The sequence below is a fragment of the Heloderma suspectum genome, chromosome Z (assembly GCF_057233095.1).
Source record: "Heloderma suspectum isolate Gila_16-S chromosome Z, 16-S_ref, whole genome shotgun sequence".
Taxonomy (NCBI): Eukaryota; Metazoa; Chordata; class Lepidosauria; order Squamata; family Helodermatidae; genus Heloderma; species Heloderma suspectum.
Window position 1 is genome coordinate 4,964,560 of NC_139476.1, and position 25,359 is coordinate 4,989,918.

Genomic DNA, 25,359 nt, shown 5'->3' on the forward strand with positions numbered 1-25,359 from the left:
TCCCCCTCCCCCGGGGCGGCGCCGCCCCCCGCCGCCCTCGAGGGCACCCCGGCCGCCGCCGGCCGCCGCCGCCCACTGGAGCCCGGCTCTCCGCCCGCCCGCCATGCCCGTGGAGCGCCGCCCGCCGCGGCTGCTGCTGGCGCTGGCGCTGGCGCTGCTGGCGCTCCCCGACGGCTCGGGCGCACAGCCGGCGGCGCCCGCCTGGAGGCAGCGTCTGCGCTGGGAGAGCGGCGGACGCCTCTTCAGCCTCCTCAACAGCGCCGCCCGGTTCCAGCCGCCCGGAGGGGGCGGCCGCGGGGGCCAGAGCCTCTACCTCAGCGCCGCGGCTGCCCCGGGGGCGGCCACGGGCCCCCCGCGGGCTCCCCGCACCACTGCCGCCAGCAGCGGCGCCCTCGAGGCGAGGGGCTTCCCCGAGGGCGGAGAGGAGGGGTCGGGCACCGGGCGCCCCCCGCAGGACAGTCTGGGGGGGGTCCCTGGCCACAGGAGCCCCCAGATCACTGCCCGGCCCAGCCATGCTGGCTCGGAGGGGGGTGCCCTCCTCACCAGCGGGGCCAGGGGTGCCCCCCGAGGGCATGAGGGGACGCCGGGGGGCCAGAATGCTTCGGGGTCCGGGGGGCCCTTTCCAAGAGGTCAGGGCATCACCCCCGTGGCCCAAGGGAGCAGTGCCCCAGCTGAGGCAGACAGAGGAGGCTGGACTGAGCCGGGGGTCAACGAGATCGAGGGGGCGCCTGTCCCCCTTCGCCCCGGCCCCAGGGGAGGGGGTCCCTGGGACTCCAGTAGCTCAGCCGAGGATGACCCCCAGAACCCCTTCCGCAGTCGGAACAGCATCTTCTACAACATCTACCCCGATGGCGGGCCGGGCTCTGGGTCCACCACGAGCAACAAGAGACCGGGCTATGGGACCAGTTACTTTCATAATGGTGAGCTGGGCTGGTTGAGGGTGCACGTTCTTGAAGTTGTCTGGGAGCAGGGAGGTGGGGGGTAGGGACTAGTGGTTACAGGAGACCCATGAAATCCACAAGATGAGATGGAGTCATTAATGGGGAACTGGAGGTAATATTGAGCCCAAAGAAACAAGTTATCAGGATGCAAGATAGAATTTATAGAAAAAAGGCCCAAATGTGTTGGACTTCTTTATAATAAACTCTATCTTGCATCCTGAGAACCTGTTTCTCTTCTTTGTGATCTGCTTTGGATGCTGACCTCCTTCTGGTTTCTTGTTAATCTAGAGCCATCAGGGCTAGTAGCTGTTGACAGCCTTCTCCATGAATTTGTCTAATCCTTTTTTAAAGCCATCCAAATGAGTGGCCATCACTAATACTTTGCGCTGCTGAGTTCCATAGTTTAACTATGCGCCATGTGAAAACATCCTTCCTTTGATCTGTCCTGACTCTCCCACCAATCCCCTGCATGGGATGATCCCTTTGGGGTTCTACTATTTTGAGAGAGGGAGAAAAATGTCTCCTTACCCACTTTCTCCACACCATGCATAATTTTATGCACCTCTATCATGTCTCCCCTCATTCGCCTCTTTTCTAAGTTAAAGAACCCCAGATGTCATCACTTTTCCTGATAGGGGAGATGCTCCAGCCCCTTGATCATTTTTGTTGCCCTTTTCTGCCCTTTTTCCAACTCTACAATCTCCTTTCTGAGGTGCAGTGACCAAAACTGTACACAGCCTTCCAAATGTGGGCACACCGGAGGTTTTTCAATCTATGGTCAAATTATGCACAACAGGGAATTTGCCTTTTTCACAGCAGCCGCATACTGAATCCACATTTTCACTGAAATCTCTTTCTTGGTCGGTCAACACCAGCTCTTCTTCCATCAGTGCATACGTGAACTTTTTGCCTCAACATGCATCACTTTACACTTGCTTACGCTGAACGGCATTTGCCATTTTAATGCCCCAGTTTGGAGAGAACCTTTCAGAGCTCTTCACAGTCCCTTTTTGTTATAACCATCCTAAATAATTTGGTATCATTTGCAAATTTGGCCAGTTCACTTCTCACCCCTAACTCCAGATAATATTTGAATAAGGTTACATCTGATCCCTTCATTGCCAGAATTGTACATTTATTCCTACTCTCTCCTTCCTGTTCTTTACAACTACCTCTTTCTTCTTATCCCATAACTGATATGTTTGCTTAAAAGTCTTCGGTGAAGTCCTTCTCTTTTAATCTCGGATGTGTGTGTGGGGAGAGGTCTTTCTGTTCATGTTCTGAGACGCCCTTTTCTTTAAACCCCGTGTAGCAGGATTGAATGCTCAGATGCTAATAAAAGAATAATTTCCTGGGCAATCCACTGCAATTCAAATTAAGACTCCCCCCACCCTGCCTCCAAACAGGCATCAAAGGTGGTCATTTTTGAGGTGGCCATTTTTTATGTGACACAATTCCGACAAAGAAAACCTTTTGGTGTAGAAGTGGACATAAATCCTTCATGCCTTCCACAATGGTCTTACAGGCTATTTGTACGTCTAATGGGACACTTTCTGTGGAAGCGTGATATGAGATAGGAGGCAGGACTTTATTTATTGACTTCCTTGATTTTATTATTAACATTTATATACTGCCTTATCTGCCAAAAAAAAAAAAGCCATCGAGGCGGTGTGCAACAATCTAAACAATCAAACTTTGCAATGATTAAAAAACAAGAACTTAAAAAACCATGAAAACAATGATTAAAAACTTTTTTGAAAAACATGGGGGGCTCCCCAAAAATCGGGCAAGCAGAACCTTCTTCTCGAGAAAGCTATATCCCAGATCCAACCCTTTGTGTTGATTGAAAGACTGTGTGCTTGCATATACATGCATTTTACATATGTGTGTGCATTTTTGTATTATTATCATTATTATTATTATTATTATTATTGTGTTTGAGGAGCTGTGGAAGGTTACAGGAAGCTGTCCTATACCAAACCCAGTCTGATCTTGGAAGCTAAGCAGGGTCAGCCCTGGTTGATACTTGGATGGGAGACCGCCTGGGAATCGGGCTTCCTGCATTTGGACCCGATGGTCTTGTAGGCCCCTCCAACCCTATGAATCTATGATTCTGTGGTCTGCTCTAACTGGAAACAGGTCTCCATGGCTTCAAGTGGAGAAGGGATTTTCCCCATGATCTGCTACCCCAACCTTTAACTGGAGGTGTCGGCAATTGAACTTGGGACCTTCTACATGCAGAGTCTGGTGTGATGGTTAAGAGTGTCAGACTGGGACTCTGGAGATCTGGGGTTTAGTCTTCATTCAGCCATGAAGCTTACTTTGGGCCAGTCCCTGACTCTCAGCCTGACCTACCTCACAGGGCTGTTGCGAGGATAAAAAAAAGAGGGGGAGGGTTATGTACACTGCCTTGGGCTCCTTGGAGGAAAAGGCGGTATAGAAATGTAACAAATAACGCCTATTATCCACCACTGAGGATGGTCCACCTCTTAAAAAGATCCCAAGGTGACACTGGGTAAGATCCCAGTCCTCAAGGTTCTGAATAAAAAGCAGATTTAAGGAGGAACTTAGGAAGCCGCCTTATACCAAGTCAGACCTTTGCTCCATCCAGCACAGTATTGCTAGCAGTTCTCTAGGGTTTCAGATAGGGGGTTTTCCCAGCCCCACCTGGAGATGCCAGGAATTGAACCTGGGACTTTCTGTGTGCAAAGTGGGGGCTGTACCACTGAGGTAGGGTCCCACTACCCATGGTGTTCAATCCAGGACTGCCTGCATGTGTGCATTGCCACTTGATGTGTGAACAAGCCAGTTTTCCATCCACAAAGTCTATTTCACTTGGCGATGACCAGGTGAAGCATCTGGAGGGGAAGGAATGACCAAGACTCAGCGGGGCACAATTCTGAGAGGCTCTGCCTTTCTCACGCTCCTGTTTCCTCCTCTTCCTCCCAGGCCTGCCGGACTTAATCCCCGATCCGTATTTCATCCAAGCCTCCACCTACATCCAACGAGTCCAGCTGTATGCCTTGGAATGTGCAGCCGAGGAAAACTGCCTTGCAAGGTAGGCACGCAACGTTTGCCTTACCCACCTTTCAGGTGCATGTGGAGGAAAGCCAGTGTGGTACGGTGCTTTGACTGCCAACTTTATTTAATTTTTTTTTAAATGGGGACAAATAGCAATTTGAAGGGGGGAAAGAAAACAGAATGGGGAGAGGGTTCAGCTCCCCCTCATTCAGGGTCCCAATATAGATGTGGGGAATACCTGTTTGCTTTGGGCTTTGGGGTTTTTTAAAGAAAAGAGTTGTGATCGCTCAGAAGCATGTGATCAAAGATGTCCTCTCATTTGATCCTAGGACCGGGGAGACCTGGGTTCAAATCCCCACTCCATTGGGAAGCTCACTGTGTAATCAGCCAGACTACCCATCAACCTAATCCACCCTCACAGTGTTATCATAAGGATAGAAACAAAAGGTGGAGAAACCACTTATTTATTTATTTATTTATTTATTTGCCTTTTTTTTTTTTTTTTACCCTGCTCTTCAGCCAAAAAAAGGCAACCAAGAGCAGCCCAAAAAGATTAATAATGACACAGTGCCTGCCCTAAGGGCATCACTACACCAGCCTAAAATCCTGCATTTAAAACAGGGCCTTCTGCTTCCGTTTTAAATGCGGGATCACAACTGACTCCCTTTACACGCGCTCCCTTCCCCCCACCCTTACTCCCCGTATCTGAGTCTTCCATTATCTGTCATTGATCTTGCTCCTCTTCTTGTCGCTTTTGCTCTTTTCACGGAGGGAACTCAAGTGGAACACAAGGAACGTAAGGAACACAACAGGGTAATTTGATAGCTCATGATCTGCGATCTATTTAAAAACGGATCAAAGGGCATTTAGTGCAGGAGATGCCCTGGAGGGTCACTGCCTCATGTAAAGAGCCCGCAAACCTCCATGAAGGAGCAATCCCAATCTCAGGATAAAAGCTCAGTGTGAAGGAGCCCTAAGGATTACAATCTAAAAGACGCAACTCGAAAGGGAAGGGGAGGGAGGGGGAAAAACAGAAAACTCAGGCTCTAGTATATGATGTCAAAGGTCCTTGAAGGAAGGCATGGATAAAAAAAATATGTCACACATACACACCAATCTTCTAGCCGTGAGTGGGGGTTATTGGTTGAGGGGTGATTAAAAAAAGGGGGGGGAATGGAAAGGTTGAGAGCAGGAGGTGCAACTCAAGACACCACTGATTAGTCTTTGTGGGCTCTTTACATGATGCCGTGACCCTGCCGTGACCCTGCTGTGACCCTCCAGAGCGTCTCCTGCACTAAATGCCCTTTGTTGCGTTTTTAAATCGATCGCAGATCATGGGCTATCAAATTACCCCGTTGTGTTCCGCTTGAGCTCCCTCCGTGACAAGAGGAAAAGCAGCAAGAGGAGGGAGATCAGTGAAAGATCATGGAAGACTCGGATACAGGGAGACAGACAGGGGAAGGGGAGCGGGGGAAGGGAGCGCGTGTAAAGGGAGTCAGTGGTGATCCTGCATTTAAAACGGAAGCAGAAAGCCCCGTTTTAAATGCAGAATTTTAGGCTGGTGTAGAGAAGTGAAGTTCAAGAAGAAGTTCAAGAAGAAGTTCAAGAAGAAGTTCAAGAAAAGGAAGAACTTCACTGAAGAACTTCTTGAACCCATGCTGGCTGGGGAATGCTGGGAGCTGTAGGACTTTTTTTCTGTCTATGTGTATAGGATTGTACCTTTAAGAATTAAAAAGAGCCATTTTTAAAAAGCCTTGTGGCACCTTAAAGACTAACGAATTTATTGTGCCATAGCTTTTCCCAACCTGGTGCCTTCCAGATGTTTTGGACTAGAATTCCCATCTGCCCCAGCTAATATGGCCAACGTTCACATTAATTTAATGCATCAAATGAGGTCCAGGAAAGCACATGCCATCAGAAATTTGTTAGTCTTTAACATGCCACAAGACCCTTTGTTTCTGCTAGAGCCACCTTAACCTGGCAAAAGACCCTGAAAGAATGTCTCTGGCCTTCTGTAGCTTCTGATGCAGCCAAGAGCCTCCAAAAGTCACAGCTGCCCTTGCCTGTAATATTGATTGACTGGTTGGTTGGTTGGTTGGTTGGTTGGTTGGTTACATTTCTATGATGCCTTTTTTCCTCCTTAAGGAACCCAAGGTGGCGTACATACTCCTCCTCCAGTTTATCCTCACAACAACAACTCTGTGAGGTGGGCTGGGCTGAGAGTCTGTGACTGGCCCAAAGTCACCCAGTGAGCTTCCATGGCTGAGTGGGGACTAGAACCCAGATCTCCCAGCTCCCAGTCCAACACTCTAGCCACTACTCCACACTAGTTCTGTAATATGGTGCAAAGAGTCTTATGCATATGCGTTTTCAGATCATGCATGTGGTACGAATTAAACATACCGTTTGCCTGCAAATCCCTGTCCCACCGAATTTGATGCATTTCTGTTCTAAAACAAAACAAGAACTACAATAAGAGAAAGAGAGAGAGAAGGCAATACTAGATAAGAGTTTTACTAGATAAGAACTTTGCTGTGCCTTGAAAAGTTTAGAGGCCTTTTAACGGCCTCGGGGTGGTTAGTTGCTAGCATCTCACAATTACTCCAATGTTAATCCGAATTAACATTGGAGTAATTGTGAGATGCTAGCAACTAACCACCCCAAGGCTGTTAAAAGGCCTCTAAACTTTTCAAGGCACAGCAAAGTTGTTATCTAGTAAAACTCTTATCTAGTATTGCCTTCTTCTGTTTCACTGCAGAACCTACACAGACTGAGTTCAAGACGCCCCTAGATACACTTAGGGCAGAATCCTATGCATGTTTAGACAAAAAAAAGTCCTACAACTCCCAGCATTCCCCAGCCAGTATGGCTAGCTGGGGAACGCTGGAAGTTGTAGGACCTTTTTCTGTCTAAACATGCATAGGATTGAGCCCTTAGACATTTCCAAGTGTTTGGTTTTTCTTTCACTCTAGCTTCTATATAACTCAATATAACTTCTCACTCTAACTCAATATAACTCTTCACATGCCTAGATGAACTCAGTAATGCTTTCACATAGTTTTTTATATTCAAATAATGTGCAGGAGAACGTAAACAGGAAAGGGAGGGAGCAATCCTATGTCTCCTAGACAGCATCTGGGGGACATAGAATTGTTTGGTTTCCTGAATCCGAGCTTGGAGCCAGGAAACCATGCTTCCCGCTCCCTCCCCCTCATAGCCAGCATGGAGAGAAGCACACCAGCTACCTCTCTGCCCCTGGTAAACAGCATGGAGACAAGGGAAAGGGGGCGTTCCTGGGAGCAGGGAGAGAAGGAGACTGGGGCGGCTGGCTGATGCCTTTTCCTATTACCACTCTAGCCTCCCATTCTCTCCGTACCCAAAGCCTCCACTAGATGGGCGAAATCGCCCGTCTAACTTAAATGCAGCATGGGAGGTGTAAGGTGCCCCGCGCTCTGCGCTGGATACACGTAAGCCCCAAAGTTCAGAGTCTTACGCGTACACTGGGCACAAGCCATAGGATTGTGCCCTTAGCAATTTTAGCATGTTTTACAACGCGAGTAGTAAACAGGAGGGGGATGAGGAGGCATAACTATAATGTTAGAAGCTCAATTTGTTATCTCGCTGGATACATCTCTAGTTCCTTTTGGTTAATGTCATATTTCTGTCACATTTTCTTTCACTGCCAATAACGTAATCACAGAAAAAGCTTCTGACGCTTATAGACCCACCATGCTGTCTTTTCTTAATTTTTTTAAATTTTCTTAAGTAAAGCATTTATGTATTACATTTTTATACCGCTCAATAGCCAAAACTCTCTGGGCGGTTCACAACAAAGAGAAACCACGGTTTGTTGTTGGGCTGTGAACTCTCGTTGTTCATGGTTAACAAGCCATGGCTTGTTAGCACAGCTGGGTTCACATTTAATAGATTTCAGTTTACATTTTAGTCTGGCGACGATTGCCTGTTCGGTTACCCTCCAAGATGTCTAGAACCCAATTGGTGTAGGTTCTGAAGTTAAACAGGACTGAATTTAAGCTGAAATTTCCGCAGGCAAAGACCCCTTCTTTTGATGTGAAAAAGTCTTCTTGCTTTCTCCAGCCAGGCTCCGCCAGCAGCAAGAGGGGTGGGGGAATGGGATATTCCCAGGAGGTAGTGAGTTACCACAGCTCAGAGGAAAGTGGCAAGGGGGGCCAGGCACAGCCCTGGTCACAGATCCTATCTTAAAGGCCACCGGATTGTTCTTGTGCATTCAAAGCACGATTGTATATTGTGCATTTTTGTTTCCTACACTATATATACACATGGGCTGGGTTCACACAATACAACAAGCCAGAGTACGGGTTGAGTGTGGCTTGTTGTTGAACCATGCTTTGTTGTTAAATCGTCCATTGTTGTGTTGTGTGAACCCAGACATGCTAACAAACTATGGCTTGTTAACCACAAACAACCCCCAAAGAGAGACCATGGTTTGTTGGGTTGTGAACCGTGGGTTGTTCGTGGTTAATCAAATGCAGCCCCCAAGAACTTCTTCAATACTGAAAGAGTTTTCCCAAGCCCTATATTTTGCCACAAACAGAGACGGGAACTGTGCACACAAGAGGGGCACCAAAAAAACGACAGTGTTGGTGCTAGGCGAACCTTACAGGGGAGGGCATTCCAGTATTGAGGAGCAACCACCAAAAAGGCCCTCTCCCTTGTTGCTGTCCTCCAAGTCTCCCTTGGAGGAGGCACTCGGAGAAGGTCCTCTGATGCTGCTCGTAGCGTATGGATAAGCTCATACTGGGAGAGGTGCTCGGTTAGGTTTTGCGGTCCTGAGCCATGTAAGGGTTTATAGGTCAAAACCAACACCTTGAATTGGGCTCGGAAACATACAGGCAGCCACTGCAAGTGAGACAGAAGTGGTGTTATATGCTCAGACATTCTGGTCTCTGTTATCAGTCTGGCTGCTGGACTTTGCACAAGTTGCCACTTCTGAACTGTCTTCAAGGGCAGCCCCATGTAGAGCACATTGCAATAATCTAACCTGGAGGTTACCAGAGCACAGACTACTGAGGCCAGGTTATCCCTGTCCAAATAGGGGCATCGCTGGGCCACCAGCTGAACCTGGAAGAAGGCATTGCATACCACTGAGGTTACCTGAGCCTTGAGTGACAAAAGGTGGCTGCAGGAGGACCCCCAAGCTACAGTACCTTCTGATGAGTACTGCCATGAGCCCTCTGTTTGTAGCAGCCCACATCTTGTGACATTCCATAAGTACCTGTGTGTTGTACGAAGGAGGGTTTTTTTGTTCATCTTTCCTGAATTTCTGGCCAGCCTTTCAGTGGGCAACTCTCCTCCTATTGTGTGAGAAGGAGCAAAAAAAGCCTCTCTCCCCACCTCATTTGTAATATTTATAAACTTTCGCCATGCCCCCCCCCGACCCCCACTCCTTATATCCCAGAAAAGCAGAAGGTTGTAACTTTCCACTCCATCCGCTTGCTGCGTCCACCTTGCTTCTGGTGTTGACCTGTGCATTTTTGTTAGCAACCAGGGTCTGCGAGTTCATTGACAGGAGTTTGCAAAGAGCTTAGAATTCACTGGATGAAAGAAATGACTGCCAGCGATTACCTCACCAGGATCAAGGAAGGGCAGAATCGGAGCTCTAATATGGAGGCTTTCGCTGTGGAATTTGGGGGTGGGGGTGGGAGGGTTTGTCCCATGAGCCACGCTTGTTTTGACCCTATCCCAAGTCAGTCCAGAACAGCAAATGTTGTTGTTGCTTACTGATTCTAGCTTGGAAAAATGCAAAAACTGGGCTGTGCAGGGGGCAGGGGTGTTAAAAGAACTCAATTTCCTGTAAACACCCAAACAAAGCAGTCTGTCTTCCGAGGAAAGGGTTGAACAGAAGGGTCACTGCCTCTTCCAGTGGCTTGTTTGCTCATTCTATGAACAGTCCCTTTATCTCCCACCACCACCCCCAATAATCCCAACTTTTGTTAGATCAGCAAAGGAGATCCCTCTGCCAGCAGTGGAGAATTCCCAAAGTCTGGGAAAAGTTTCCGTCTGTACACTCAAAGTTCTGATTGCATTTGCTTTGGTGTTAAAGGGCATTTCTACATGAAGCTTTTATCCCACACCATTACCGAGGCTTCTGCTTCCGGATTCTTTGCAGGATTAAGATCGGCTCCTTTTACACGTGCTTTTTTCCAGGGTGTTTCTTTCTGTGCCTTTCTGTATGTTTCATTATGCAACCACTAGATGGTGCTGTGGTATAGTGGAATTGTGTAGTTACACGGGGCTTTATAACATGTTTTCTAAATAATAGCAGACTTTCCCTGTTAGGGGGAAAAAATGCAATAATAGTTGCAAAGAGCGGAAGAGGCCCTGGAGGAAGACGACGGGGGACATCGAGCCTGTGGGTAGAAACCTGGTGTTCATGGAGACCAGGGGTGTTTGCTGAACCCCTTTTAGTCTGAGGGCCCAATTGTATTTCAGAGAAGCTCTCAGGGGCTGCATTCCAGTGGTGGGTGGGGGTGAAGGCAATACAGGTGAGGCCAAAGATACCCACGTATGGTACAGAAAGCTTTTACTGCCACATACGCTTTATTGATGTAGCCGGCAGCACCCAATTTCTGGGAGGCCATATCAATAAACTCCTTCCTGCTCTTTTCTGTAGATCTGCCTACCGACCAGGGGTGAGCAAAATCAGTTACCGGATCCTGCTTCGTTTCCCCCAAAGAGTTAAGAACCAAGGGACAGCAGACTTCCTCCCAGTGAAGCCACGGCATGCCTGGGAGTGGCACAGCTGCCACCAGTAAGTAAGCAAAGCACACCGTGATGACTATTCAAAACTGAGTCCTCCATCCAGGTTAGTCTTGGGGTATGATTTTCACTTCGGGTATATGATGGCCTGGGTTCAAGTTCCCAAAAAGCCCATGTGAGTAAGGCAGTCTCTTCTTTTTTTACTGTTTTCAGAGGATCCATAGGTCCATGGTAGAGCCCCTTCATTGCATCCTGAAGGTCCTGGGTTCAATCCCTGGCATCTCTATGAAGGGGTCAGAAAGAACCCCTGCCTGAAACCCTGGAGAGCTGCTGCCCGTCCAAGTGGACCATACTGAGTTAGATGTACCATTGGTCTGACTTGGTATACGGCAGTTTCCTATGTTCCTATTTAAATCAGCCCTTTATTTAAAACAATGAGGACTGGCACCTTGCTTTATTTTTAGCAGCTTGAAGAGAAAGAACCCCTGCCTGAAACTGCTGCCATCCATGTGGTCAGTGCTGAGTTAGATGTACCAGCAGTCTGACTCGGTATACGGCAGCTTCTTATGTCGCTATTTGAATCAGCCCTTTTTTTAGAACGATGAGGACTGGCATCTTGTGTTATCTTTTCCAGCTTGAAGAGGGCCATTGAGATCCAGATAGGACAACGTGCACCAAGCCCCCATGCCCGTTCCTCAATCAAACGAGCAATTCTGCCAGCAGCATTTATTTTAATAAGTCAGGGGATTGTTTATGGATCTCCTGTTGTAACATGTAGTTCCGCCCTTAGGGAAAGGGGGTGACTCTAGATTCTGAGAATTGCCATGCCTGGTGTTTGCTCTAGAGCAGGGTTAGGGCACTGTGTTGGAAGCATCCACTACTCTCCACCCCAGGGCAGGGCCAAAATACCAAATACCATCCTGTTTTAGTTTGCAGCTTTTTTTTTGCCAGTAACTGAGCCTTAGGAGAGGCACTTGACCATATAAAAGGGGTGGGGAGAAACGGCACAAAAGCTGGGAAACGACCAAACACTTGGTGGTTGGGGGGGGCAAGAGAAAGGGCTGTGGCCGTCTGGGGAGGGCCGGATTTGCAGCATGACCTCCCCCCCTTTAGCTCTATGTGGGCAGTACCAAGGCAGCCAGGAAAGACGCCCCTGGATTGCTCAATGGACTGCAGTTGACTGACAAATGTGGGGAATCCAGGAAGCATCTTGGTGGCCCGGAAAGCCCCATTGGAGGGGGCGTCTTCCTGGTGCAAAGACCTCCGTCTAATAATAATAATAATAATTCATAAATAATAATTCATAAATAATAATAATATCCTCTTTCCCCTCTGTTAGGCACTTCCACAGCATGGACGCCTTTAGCAACTACGACCTTTTGGATGCCGTCTCCCACAAGAAAGTGGCTGAGGGGCACAAAGCCAGCTTCTGCCTGGAGGACACATCGTGCGATGCAGGTGTCCAGAGGCGATACGCCTGCACAGCTCACACCCAGGTGCGGAGCAGGGGAAAGGAGGTTCGGGTTGCCAACTTCTTAATCGGCCCCTGTTCCTGCACTTTTAGCAGCAAGTTGTTCTGAGGACATTGGGCTGGTGATCGTGTCTACCTGCCTGCCAGGAAACACTTCCCCATCTGAGGTCCAGCTGCCATTCCATGCATAGCAGTTCTGTTTTCTGATCAGGTGGGGAGGCTACCCGATGGATGCAGGATGAGCCGGGAAGTTCAAACCTCAGCTATCAAACCAAGAGGTGGCCTTGCCTAACTTCTCTAGCTCAACCTCTCATCTGCAACATGAGGCTAGTAACGCTGACCTAGCTGCAGGGGGCACTGGAGATAACATATGTGGAGTGCATTAGGGTTAAGTGAGTAGCACTAAAGTTCATTGAATGCCAAGTATTATTACTAATCATTTGGATTTCCCTTGAAATTCAGGATTCAAGGGTCATCTAAATCAGGGGCAGGGAGCATTTCCATAATCATCAGCAGCTTGCCATCTTGGGATCACACATGCTTCTCCCAGTAAAGCCACTTGGTCTCTTGCTGTGTGCAAGAGGCACACAGAGGCAAAAACAGGGTGAGCTGCATGAGCATCATTTCTGGGTCAGAGGATCTGGAAGGCAAGCCATTTTGGAGAGTGGGGAGTGGCTCTCTCTTTCCACACTAGGCATTTCAGGGTGGAATTGCCACACTTTTTCCCACTCACTTTTTATGGGGCACCATCACTAAATCATCCCCCCTTGTGTTTCTCCTCTGGTCCATCCAGGTTTTTTCAGGCTGCATAAAATGCTACTTGTTTTTGTCTTTTAGAACAGTACGCAGCCTCTATAGGTATGGACCTTTCTTAGCACTATGCTTCCATCTTTCCAAGAAGGAAAATGTGGTCTCTAGTGACTTCATATCAAGAAGGTCAACCCACTGCTGCTTGGCCCGCCTTCACTGTCACCTTTCTGCAGGGGCCATTTGAACATTGCATGTACTTATTTATAATTGATCTTTGTATTAGTGCTAAAACACCTTTTCAGCAGGGAAAACTGTTTTTTTCTTTCCAGCCCCGTCCCTTTGCCTTCGGCTCTGCCCGCCACTGGAATGCAGCCCCAAAGAGCTTATCCAAAATAGAACTCAGCTGCCAGGCTGAAAGAGGTTCCCCACCCCTTGCTTAAATGAATGAGCATTTTAGTGCCAATTATTATTTTTTAAAACACTGCCCGTCCAGTCACTGCCATTTCAGCAGTGTGTGTATGTTTCCCCGCTAATTAAACACTTCTGATCTACAATCCAAAACAAACATGACATGCATTTTTAAAAATATTTTCACAAGTTAAGATAGAAATTAAAGCAACCATGCTTTAATAAATAGCTACTATAGAGCTAAATAAACAGCACTAAAGTGCACTGAAGGATATTATATATATATATCCCTCCCCCATCTCAGACTTTCAGCTGGTGCAACCTTTTTTCATAACTGCTGTAAGGATCACTTTGCTCAGAAGAGCCAAAGTCTTGCTACTGGAGCCCTCTAAAATGGGGGGGGGGGTATTTTAACATCTTAAGCTTATCTGGCCCTCAGAAAGGGGTGCTTACTGGGAACAATATGCAAAGCAGGGCTTAGATATGCTGGCATTGATAAAGAAATGAGGGCTTGCTTGTTTGCCAATTTGCACAAATTCCCTCCAAATCTGTACATCATATTGGGGTTTTCAAAACTGAGTTTTCAGCTTCTTCTTTTTTTAAAAAAAAAAAATGGATTTTCACACGGTACGGGGGAACATTTTGGGTGGAGGGGGAAGGGGAAAGAGTTACAGGATCCTGCCCTACTGACAACGTCACCATGATGCAGTCACAGCAGGAAACACATTGGAAGTCTGTCTTGCTTGAATGCTTAAGAGTCCAGTGCCTGGTTTTGCATCTTCTTTCTTTCCTCCTCCCTCCCATTCCCTTATCCTTTTGTGTCATGTATTTTAGATTGTAAGCTTGCAGGCAAGGACTGCCTTACTTCTTATTTTTGAAAGCTGCTCTGGGAACCTTTTGGGTTGAAGGGCAGGATAAAAAAATGCTTTAAGGAAACAAATGAAACTTCTTAAAAGGGAGAACCATTCGGCTTTGAGTTTGGGCCAGAAACCATCCTCTCAACTTTACTAACCTTTCCCTGCAGTCCCATGATCAGCGAGTCCAGGTTGCAGATACTTGGAAGAATTGCCTTGCGCTCTGCATGTGTGCGGCAACTACTTTTTCTGTTCAAAAAATATGTTCAGTGCTGTGCAATCTTGTTCTCCATCCAGGGTCTAGGCCCCGGCTGTTACGACACATACCACGCCAACATTGACTGCCAGTGGATTGACATTACGGACGTCCCCCCCGGGAATTATATCCTCAAGGTAGTACTGACAGTGACGTTCTAAGCGGCAGGGAAAGAGAGGTGGGTATACCCTGTGCCCATTCCTTAAAATCAAGATGCCCTCATTCCTCCAGGCCTAGTTCAGAGGTTAGTGTACAATCGACTGATTTACATGCCCATACTTAGTATCACATTTACAGCACAATTCTAGACATCAGGAGTGAGGAACCGAGGACCTGTGGGCCAAATCCAGCCTTCCCAAATCGGGGGTTCCCCTGGCCCCACCTGACCACCAATTGTTGGGTGGTTTCCTGCTTTTGCATGTTGGTGTCTCCAGTCTCAAAGTTTGAAATTGTAGCATATGCCCTGGCTCAGAGATTCTCTCAAACTATATTGTCATTGGCAACCACTGATCACCTGTCTACTGTGTATACTGTCAGATTTCTCTTACAACCTGATTCCATCTAGAACCAGTTCAGTACTTCACTCTGATATGGGTAATGCAGAGTTCTAGTCCTTAAGAAACATTCTCAGACAAGATTTGTCTTTGTGTCTTTTACTACAAAGTATTAGCATAACGTGGGGCCGCGTTGGCTTAGTGGGTAAGACGCTGAACTGCAGACCGGAAGGTCAGCAGGACAGCAGTTCGAGACCCGAGCGCCGCGAGACGGAGTGAGCCCCCGTCTTCAGTCCCAGCTTCTGCCAACCTAGCAGTTCGAAAGCAAGAAATTGCAAGTAGATAAATAGGTACCGCTTCGGTGGAAAAGGCAACAGCATTCCGTGCACCTCGGTGTTCAGTCATGCCAGCCACATGACCACGGAAGCGTCTTCGGGCAGCGCTAGCTCTTCGGCTTAGAAATGGAGATGCGCACCACACCCTACGACTGGCTGGGGACACCTTTACCTTTATTAGCATAACAGTACTAAATACAAGAGCCTATGCATGCATAAATTCAAACACATCAAACATCATTCTTAAACAAGGCTTTTAGACATAGTCAAGAACATTTGCTAGTTCCCAGTGATAATCAAGATCAAGCTTATCAGGTTCATTGTACAGGCAACATGTTAAGGGAACCTGATCCTAAAGGATAGCTTCCACTGTTGCGTGTTTTGAGTCTCCTTTATATACTGTTTGGATGCTGTAAAATATGTCCAAACTATTTTACTACAGTTTATATTTCTTATCCAAGAATTCCAAAGATAACCTTTCTACTCTAAATCTTCATATGCCTAAATAAGATTATCAAATTTTGAAGTTTTTTATCGAGATTAATGTGCATACCAACTACTTATCTAAACATTTTAGCTTTCTTTGACATGTTACAGGTATGTTTTTGACACAAACATATTTACTCAACATCATCCTGTCTTGTGAGCTTGTTTTTCTTACATATTAACAGCCTCCAGTGCAGCCTCTTGGTCACTTATCTGATGGCAACAGTGGCAATAGGGGTCAGAAAAAATCCCTCCCCCTCCCCCCCCAAAAAAAACCCAGAACAAAGGACTGGGTCAGAACAAATTGGCCTTTTTTTTCTTACTGGTAAAATTACACCGTAGTACACGGTCCCCAATTTGTCTGCAGCCCCACTTTGTACTTAGTAGAATGGTTAAGCCTGCCCTTGATGGAAAAACCACACCTTGATATGCTCAGCTTGTAGCAGTTAAAGCCAGTCACAGAGACCCATGAAGAGCACTCTCTGATCTCAGGAAATAAAAGATTAGGCAGGAGGGGAAGCAGCGAGTGGCATGTGACGTTGTTGTTCTTATCCTCCTCTTGAGGTGACGGTCAACCCGGATTTCCTGGTGGCAGAGTTGGACTTCACAAACAATGCTGTCAGGTGTGATGTCAGATACACAGGTTCCTACGTCAACACACAGAACTGCAGGATCACAAGGTATGATGGAGGAAGGGTGAGAGGCTACAATGTCACTTAGCTGTTGAGAGACCTCTCGTCCATGAACGAGTTTTCATCTTTTGTAGCTATCTTGTATAGAGCAAATTCCATACATGAACTAAGTCAGGGATCCCACAAACCTTTTCAGGGCCGGTGGGCATATCTGGAACTTTGAGAGAGTATTGTGGGCACTCTCACAAAATGGCTGCCAGGGTGGGTGCAGCCAGTCACAAAACAGCCATTTCCCTGAAGGGAAACTGGCGAGGTTCAGAGACAAGTAACCTGGCCAAGAAATTTGAGAACAACGCAGAGTCTTTTGCATTTGGATCTGAGCCCCAAATGCAAAATTACATCTTCACCCCATGTGAGTGCCAGTGGTATTACAGGAAATAAAGATGGCGCTGAAGGTAGGGATGGCAGAGGATTCCACTGCGGACTCAAATGAGGCCGGATTCTTTGGAATCCGGCCTCTGGAATCTGCAGCAGAATGGCACCACTCACCTCCGCCTCCTAATCACAGCCATTTATGGCTCTATTTGCATAAAACTCGGCTTTATGGCCGCAAGTGGCGTCCACTATGCCATTTGTGGCTGTCTTTCTCCAAGCAAAACGGTAATGGTGGCTGCCATTGCCGTATTGGCTGAGGATCCAGAGAAGGAGTGCAGCTCTGCGGAATCCAGGGGACGCAGAGCTGCTCTGGGGAATTCCAGGGGGGAATGGAGGAACGGATCCCCCCCCTGCGGAACCCCTCCCCCCCAAAATGAAAGGTAGGGGTTCTGTACATCCCTAGCTGGAGGTCAGCATGTTGCTTTGTAGCATGTCAGTCTCACAGGTAGGGATGGGCAGATTCCCTACCTTCTGGTCTATGGGGAATCCGCCCGCAGGGGGGAGGCGATCCATTCCTCCCCCTGGAATCCTTTTCAGCCAGCTTCACTCTGCAGCGATTCCATGGAGCTGCCAGCCAGCTCCAAAGCACCAGCAGTACGGCTGCCATGCCGTATCACTGGCTGAAGGGGACTTGACTGCAGACGCAAATGGCGTCCAGGACACCATTTTCGGCTGTAAAGGCCTTAGTTTAAGGTAAATGCAGCCATAAATGGCTGTATTTAGCTTAAACTAAGACCTTTACAGCTGCAAATGGCATCCTGGATGCCATTTGCATCCGCAGTCAGTCCCCTTCAGCCAGCGATACGGCATGGCGGCCATATCGCTGGAAATCCAGAGCTGGAGGATCCGGCTGAAGAGGATTCCACGGGGAGGTGAAGGTAAGTGTTCTGTTCCACCACAGACTCCGGGGGGCCGGATTCTTTAGAATCCAGCCTCATTGGAGTCGGTGGCGGAATTCTCCGCCATCCCTACTCACAGGTAAAATCTAAAGGGAGTAAAAACCAGGAGAGGCAAGGAACCTGGTGGGCATCGATAGCAATGTCAATGGAAGCCACATTGGAGGCCCCCAAATTACACATTATGTGACGAATATTGCGCGTTCCAAAGTCCTGACCCAGGATTGAGAAGGATTGCTTCAGAGACCATCTGTGTATCTATATCATAGAATCGTAGGGTTGGAAGGGGCCCATAAGACCATCGAGTCCAACCCCCTGCTCAGTGCAGGTATCCAATTCAGAGCACCCCTGATAGATGGCTGTCCAGCCTCATCTTGAATGCCTCCAGCGTGGGAGAGCCCACCACCTTCCTAGGGAATGGGTTCCGTTGTCGTATTGCTCTAACAGTCGGGACGTTTTTCCTGATGTATATATATGTTTTCTAAATCAAAGCCATCCTTAGATAATAATCAGCCAGGGTATCATAAATATAGTTGCAGAGAGATTGCAGCCTCCATCCAATACCTCAACACATTTACTAGGGAGTAAATGTGCCCCAGATCACACTGTACAGCACAGAACACATAGATCTGCGGGCAAGATAGGGTTGCCTATTTGCACTCATCAAAAGTAACAAACCCCGAGTTAAAAACACAGGCAGGGTATTCGAAAGGCAAGTCTCCTCCCACATCTATCTGCTTGGACCCGTAGGTCATCTTCAGAGTCCCTCCTCTGGGTGCCCTTGCCAAAGGAAGCTACAAGTGAGAGGGCTTTCTCAGTGGTGGCCCCCCACTTCTGGAAGAAATTCCCCAAAGAGTTTCACGTGGCACAGATGTTAACTTTTCAGTACCAGGCGCATCCTTTTCTTTTCTCCCAGGCATTTTAGAGCCCTAGTTCTAGGTTATTATAGTTGAAAGTTGGTAGGAAAGGGTGCAGCAGAGAAGGGCGAATGGTCAACCATTGGAGTGTGACTGCTGTGTATGGTACATGAATGGCATGCTTGTGTGCGTGTATGTGTGTAGCTCAGTCCTACATGTGAAAGGGGTTCTGTGGGAGTGTGTGTGAAGCGAGGGGACACAGGAAACATTACACTCAATAAAGCCCATGTGTGAATTTACATGAATTTCCTCTTGACTGAATTATGACTTGTATTTCTTTCTTTTCTTTCCTCCCCCTCCCCACCTCCGAAAAGCTTCTAAAGTGTGACCCACAGCCAGCAGAGCAAGACTTTCATGTCCTCTTCATCCAAGCTTTGGTCTCTTGATACTCATACTTATTCCAAAACCTCTACATTCACGGGAGGGGAGGGGAGGGGAGGGGAGGGGAGGGGAGGGGAGGGGAGGGGAGGAATTTGTGTCTTAGCCTTGTTTTAAAATTTGTTCAGACTCTGGGCGAGAAGGCTGATATCCTCACCACCCATCCGTCTCTAGGATTTGGTACCCCAGCTGTCCCTCTGAACCCTGTTAAAACAGCAAAGGCACCCCCAAATCTTTTGCCCTCGTATGCTTTTTAGGGAACCTGCGGAATGATTGCTGCTATAGACGCTTACCCCCCAAAAGACAATTATCCACCCCGCCTCAGGAGAGATGAGCCCCCCACGGCAGAAAATGTTGCTTGTGCAAAAGTCTGGTGTGAAAGAATTGTGCAGGAACCGTTGCTGGGTTCAGAAGGAGACCAGATGTGAAAGATCTGCAGACAGTAGATCACCAAAGGTTGCAAGGCCTGCAACTCTTTCTCCAAAACAGTGGCTTGCTCACATCCATCAAATCCCGTCAGTCACACAATACAAAGACCGGGTCCTCATGTGATTGGAGGTGGGGGCACAGCAGGACTGGGGAGCCATAGTGGGTGACAGGCAGCTCTGCTGTGCTCCCCGTGCCACCAAGGTAAAATCAGAAGCCCACCTTAGGCCTCCTCTCTCTTGTAGCAAGGCCTTGTGTTTGTCTAAGCATAGCTGCTCACATTCATCCCTTGCTAACCCAGCCTCTTGTCTCTCCCACTGTTAAAATTTAGTCTGTAAGCTCATTGCGGACAGAGACTGTGACTTTTTGTTTGCTCCTTTGTATAGTGCTGTATGGATGATAATAAAGCAGTCTTCCCCAACCAGGTGTGTTGGACCGCAAAACCCATGGACTGTATGGCCGTACTGGCTGGGGATGATAGGTGTTGCAGTCCCACACACCTTAAGGGCACCAGGTTGGGGAATGACCTCCTTCCTGTCTTCCCCAAGAAACCCATAGGGTGAAATCCAACCTAAGCCCTACTTAGAATAGACCCATTGAAATAAAAGGGCTTTAAACTCATCCTGGCAAACTTAAACCCTATTCATTTTAATGGGTCTACTTTAAGTAAGACTTACATTGGATTTTACCTATAAACTTAAATTGTTCCTCTTAACCCTCCATCCCTGTCTTGTCCCAGTTTTGCAAAAACCCTGCTAGCTTGCATTTCATTCTCCAGGGCAGAGTTGCCATTTTGCATACTGCAGCTGCCGAGGAATATTTGGAAGAATCCATCTCAATATTCTAGGGCAGTGATGTCCTAGTCTAAAACCAACAGCCTCTTGGCTTTTTGAAATCAGAGGAAAGGAGGCAATTGCAGAATAAATCATTACAGCATGCAGCCGTGAGGACAATATCATTTCTGGAGGGAGGACATGCTCAGGTATCAGTCCTTGGTATGAGAATGGGGATATTCCACTCATCGTGTCCACAGGAAGGTCAGGCAGGAGGCTCCATGTCCCCTGTGAGGTCTTGCATTCATTTGATCCAAGCCAAACAGGAACGGTGGCCAGAAAATGGTAAACAAGACAGATGGGGCAGTCCTCATGGATCCTCGTTCGTGGCAACATGATCGGTTTAACCTTCCGGCTCCTTCTTCTGGAGTCGGCGCTCTGCCCAGCCCAAACCCACAGCCCGTCCCTTGCTGCCTCAAGGAGTAACGGGCTAAAGTCACCGTGATCTGGCCCCCTCTCACCCCCTATTTTGTCAGCCAGCCACGGCCTTGTTTAGTTTCTGTCTGGAACCTCCGCTCACTGCTGTATACAGCTCCCTGGGCGAAGGTGTCCCAGCCAGAAGCAGACTGACCAAGAATAGTAAACATTTCCCCTTGGCCAGGAGTTGGAATGCAACTGCACCCCACCCTAAAGCCCCCGCAACCTCCCCAAAATCTCCCCCTGGCTGTCTGAGCCAACAACACACATTCAGCCTTACCACATGAAAACATCGACTCCCTGCTGATGGGGAACAGGCCATCTGCTTAGGGCCTCTCCTACTTCCTAGGAACAAAACATACATCAGAGTGGCCTCAAATACAGCATTTGTCCACATAAGGGTGTTATGCACGCCCAGACAGATATAGAACACCCTGTGTGCAACTCATGCGGCCAGGAGTTTTATCCTCTCTTTTTTCCTTCGTTGGGGCCTATGGCATCAAAGAGGGGTTTGATGTGTTGTTTGTTGATAATACATCATGTCCCAAATTCCAGGACTGATGGTTGCTACTGACAGATTGAGGGAAGGATATTAAAGGCAAAACTGAAGTACTTTGGCCACATAATGAGAAGACAGGATACCCTGGAGAAGATGCTGATGCTAGGGAAAGTGGAAGGCAAAAGGAAGAGGGGCCGACCAAGGGCAAGGTGGATGGATGATATTCTGGAGGTGATGGACTCGGCCTTGGGGAAGCTGGGGGTGGCAGCGACAGGAAGCTCTGGCATGGGCTGGTCCATGAAGTCATGAATAAACAACAAAAACAACTGACAGATTGACACATCCTCCTGACTCCCCAACACCTCTCAAGGTTGTTTCCATGGTCATAAAGTACCATCCTTTGTTTTTAAAACATCTGCTGATGCCCCTCTTTACTGAACTGTCTCGACTCAACAACAACAACAACTCCATCTTTTATAACTGATACTAAGGTAATCTTCAGCAGATACCAAAGCACCTCCATAGGGCCTTCCTGCAATAAAACCATTCATTCTTGTTTCACACTCCCTCCTTCCCTGACCTGGGCTAGAATGTTTCATATGGATATGACACAGAATTGTTGACACATTAACTTTTTCACTTTCAAGATGTTCCCCATTGGCACTCAGATGTTTGGGGTAAAAGGGCATGTTCAGGATATTTACAATTCGAGAGGTTTTCAGGGTCACAGTAAGCATGCATCTGTTTGTTTCATATGTTTCAAAGACAGCACAAGAGTTCACTATGGCACCTACAATCCAGGCCAATTCCATGAATTAGAAAGGAGGAAGGGATAGATAGCAAGCTTTTAGAAAGGAATGTAAAGGTCATAGTGAGAAGCAATCTTTCCTGGTAGTAATAAAGTTTGATTATGTGAATGAAAGAGTATAAGTGAAATAATGTAAGTGTAGAAAATAGTAAAGCTGTGGTGTATATGAAATAGGATCAAAGAAAGCAGTCTAAAGAGTTCTACTTGTGCTGAAGGCATACAGCATTTGGAGTCCAGTCGTTCTGCACACATATCCATAATGTGTCATAGAAACCTCTCTCCTCTTAGGGTTCCGCTTTTTAAACTCAGTGATGGGCAAATGAAACATTTGGCCCATGGGTGGGGAAAAACGAGTAGGACATGGTTGTAAGTAGCTATTCATCCAGTCACTGCTGCAAAAGGGACTAGTAATAATCTGTACTGGCTACCAATTTTTGTAGACCTCAGCAAGGTAGGGAGGCATTTAAAACCCTTGTAGGACCCTATCAGATAGTACTGGCTCAAAACCAGCCCTAACACTGGAATCCATACATCCTCAGACCCAAACCAGTCCCACAAATAAGGCCCATCCATCTGTCTCCCCTTGAAGTGATCAAACAAAGACACTCCCAAGACAGAGGGAACATCAGAAGCTGCTACCAAACTCCTAGCACTGCTGCAAAAGGCAGACAGGACTGAAAGTTTGCAAGGACATGAAACAAGACAGACACATGCGCACACACGGCAACAATTGATGTGAGAAGGTAGTGGTGCAACATGACCGTGAGGGGTCTTTGGTCAGCTTCCCAAAAGTGCCCTGCTGGAAGGAGAGAGCTCTCAGAGGCACAGCGAGAGACACTGATGTACATTGCACAGTTCTCTCTTTTCACAGGCAAGTGTAAAACAGATGCAACATGCACGATGCTTAATAGTCCATTCTGCATTCAGGTGGCTTAAAGCGGTCGACCACAAAGCCCATGCCCAGCATTTTTGCTAGCACGTGTACAAGCTTTCTGCTGGTACTCCTGAGGTCTAGGAACTTGGCCTTGTTTCCCTTTGTATTTATTTTTAAGATGGATAAAGCTGCCTTACCATTCCCAAAACAACACCGTATGCAACATGAGAAACATAAGGGACAAAGACCCACGCTACCAGTGCATTCCTATGCATGTCTACTCAAAAGTAGGTAAGTGTATAGGATTGCAGCCTAAAGAGCAGTAGGCTACTTTGAACTGAAACGTTTATGCTGCTATATTGTACCAAGAAAATGTGTGGCAAGGAAGACTCGCTCCTCCACCCCACTCCCAAAGTCCAGTGCAACAACTAAGTTGTCCCCCAGCAAGGGGCAAGTGGTGTGGGGGGAGAGAATGTGCCATGTAAAGCCTTTTCTCATCACCTCAGATCTGGATACTCCCAAGCAAGTGGCATATGCCCCTCTGCCCTTGCAAGGGTCCTCGAACGCCTTCTATCCCCTTCCATCTTTCTTGGACCCAGAGTTCCCCCAGGTTCTCAAGCGAGCCCTATCAGCGTTATGATGAATTGCAATAATGACTTCCTCTCAATGTGCTCTGTAGATTCTCTTCTTCCAGGTGCTTTATATGTGATTTTCTTCTCCTTTGGGGGCTGCTCTTTGCACACATTTATCCCCAAGTTTGCATAAGGTATTAAGCAACCATTCACAACTGCACTGTTTGGCTCCAATGAGCATGCCGCAAGCTGGTTAAAAGGAAGGTTTGGGTTATTTATCTACACCAGAAACCAAACCTGATGGATTTCCAGAGCAGCCCTAGCGGAAACTGTTCAAGCCAGTGCAAGGACATTTTATTCTCATCATTGCGATTTATTCCATGTATATCCCACCTTTCATCCAAGGAGCTGAAGGCAGCACACGTAGTTATTCCCCCTCATTTTATCCACAACAACCCTGCAAGGCAGATTAGGCAAACAGGGACCTCATGACTAGCTGAAGCAAAGACCTGAACCTGGGTTTCTCCAAGCCCAGTCCACCTCACCAGGGCCAAAGTACGCATTACACCAGAAATCTGTGATTGGATCTCCTGTGTTACATATGATGGGATTCTCACTGTCATTTCTAAAACCAGTTTAAGGGCTGCAAGGCTGTGTGTTAGCTAGCAAGAGATCTGGCATCCTCTAGCAGATGTTTTGTTAAAAAAAAAAATATTGCCATGTGCTTATTTTCTCTTCTCCTGCCAAGTGGATGAACTGGATTGTTACTTCTTCTTAGAATTTTGTTTCCCCACTAACTGGTCTGTCCCCAAAAGGCCACCATATCCATTGCTTAGAATAGCCTGTTTTGTAACCCAGTTGAGGGACACTGTAGTCATGACTGAATACATTTTTTGCTCTGAACAATGGTGCCATATGGGTAAGGCTTTAGGGCAGAGGTCTAGAGCATGTTTAGCAAAACGAGGGCTCCTCCATGTAGCAGGGTTCGAACGAAGAGAAGCGATACATGTTACCATCCAACATCATTAAGCCCACAATCTAAAGTTACCCAACTGCATCACCAACTCCAAACAGGCCCTGCAAGGTGGGCTGAGCCTAGATCACAGCCAGCCTAGGGTCATCCAGTGAGCTGTGGCAGACCGAAGAAATCTTTTATAATTGCATGATCTTACCTCTGCTGCTTGATTAGGAAATTCTATAACCAAATGCCTCCAAGAGTATTCTGGAATTAAAAATGGAATTCCAATGCCTAATGTCAACCAATATGGGCTTCTCACCCAAGAGTAATTAAAATATCTCTGAGGTTTGCCAGATGAGATATAATTGTACCAGACCATTAGGAATACATCATTAGTATCCTTGAGCACGCTCCGGGAGAGAGCGCAGGACAGGAAGGCCTGGCGTGCTATGGTCCATGGGGTCACGAAGAGTCGGACACGACTGAACGACTGAACAACAACTGTTTAGAAAGGAATCCAGATAAAGAGGTGTCAATCTTACATTTAGATTTACAACTTTCACTTAGTAGAGTCTCATAAAGTTATTTGGTCAGATGGGCCATCAGATAAGTGACCAAGAAGCCTCACTGGAGACTGTTAATATAACAAGCTCACAAGACAGGATGATGTCGAGTAAATATGTTTGTGTCAAAAAACATACCTGTAACGTGTCAAAGAAAGCTAAAATGTTTACATAAATATGTTGGTATGCTCATTAACCTCAATAAGAAACTTCAAAATTTGATAAACTTATTTCAACATATGAAGATTTAGAGTAGAAAGGTTATCTTTCTAATTCTTGAATAAGAAATATAAACTAGTAAAAATAGTTTGGACATATTTTATAGCATCCAAAAAGTATATAAGGAGACTCAAAACATATGCAACAGTGGAAGCTATCCTTTACGATCAGCTTT

At 47.2% G+C, this 25,359-nt stretch overlaps 1 protein-coding gene across 1 annotated transcript; it reads left to right on the forward strand.

Annotated features, from left to right (window-relative positions):
* Positions 1-36: 36 nt before the first annotated feature.
* On the forward strand, positions 37-20,380 carry LOC146333540 (protein-lysine 6-oxidase-like). The gene is made up of 7 exons (XM_084826229.1): positions 37-920; positions 3,891-3,999; positions 10,618-10,755; positions 12,043-12,199; positions 14,484-14,620; positions 16,322-16,437; positions 18,952-20,380. The coding sequence occupies exons 1-5, from the start codon at positions 104-106 to the stop codon at positions 14,601-14,603; spliced, it is 1,341 nt and encodes a 446-aa protein (XP_084682355.1). The 5' UTR covers positions 37-103; the 3' UTR covers positions 14,604-14,620; positions 16,322-16,437; positions 18,952-20,380.
* Positions 20,381-25,359: the final 4,979 nt, after the last annotated feature.

Coding starts and splice junctions, on each gene's coding strand:
- LOC146333540 (XM_084826229.1), top strand. CDS start 104: ATGCCCGTGGAGCGCCGCCCGCCGCGGCTGCTGCTGGCGCTGGCGCTG. Junction 921..3,890: donor GACCAGTTACTTTCATAATG/GTGAGCTGGGCT, acceptor TCTTCCTCCCAG/GCCTGCCGGACTTAATCCCC. Junction 12,200..14,483: donor CCTGCACAGCTCACACCCAG/GTGCGGAGCAGG, acceptor TTCTCCATCCAG/GGTCTAGGCCCCGGCTGTTA.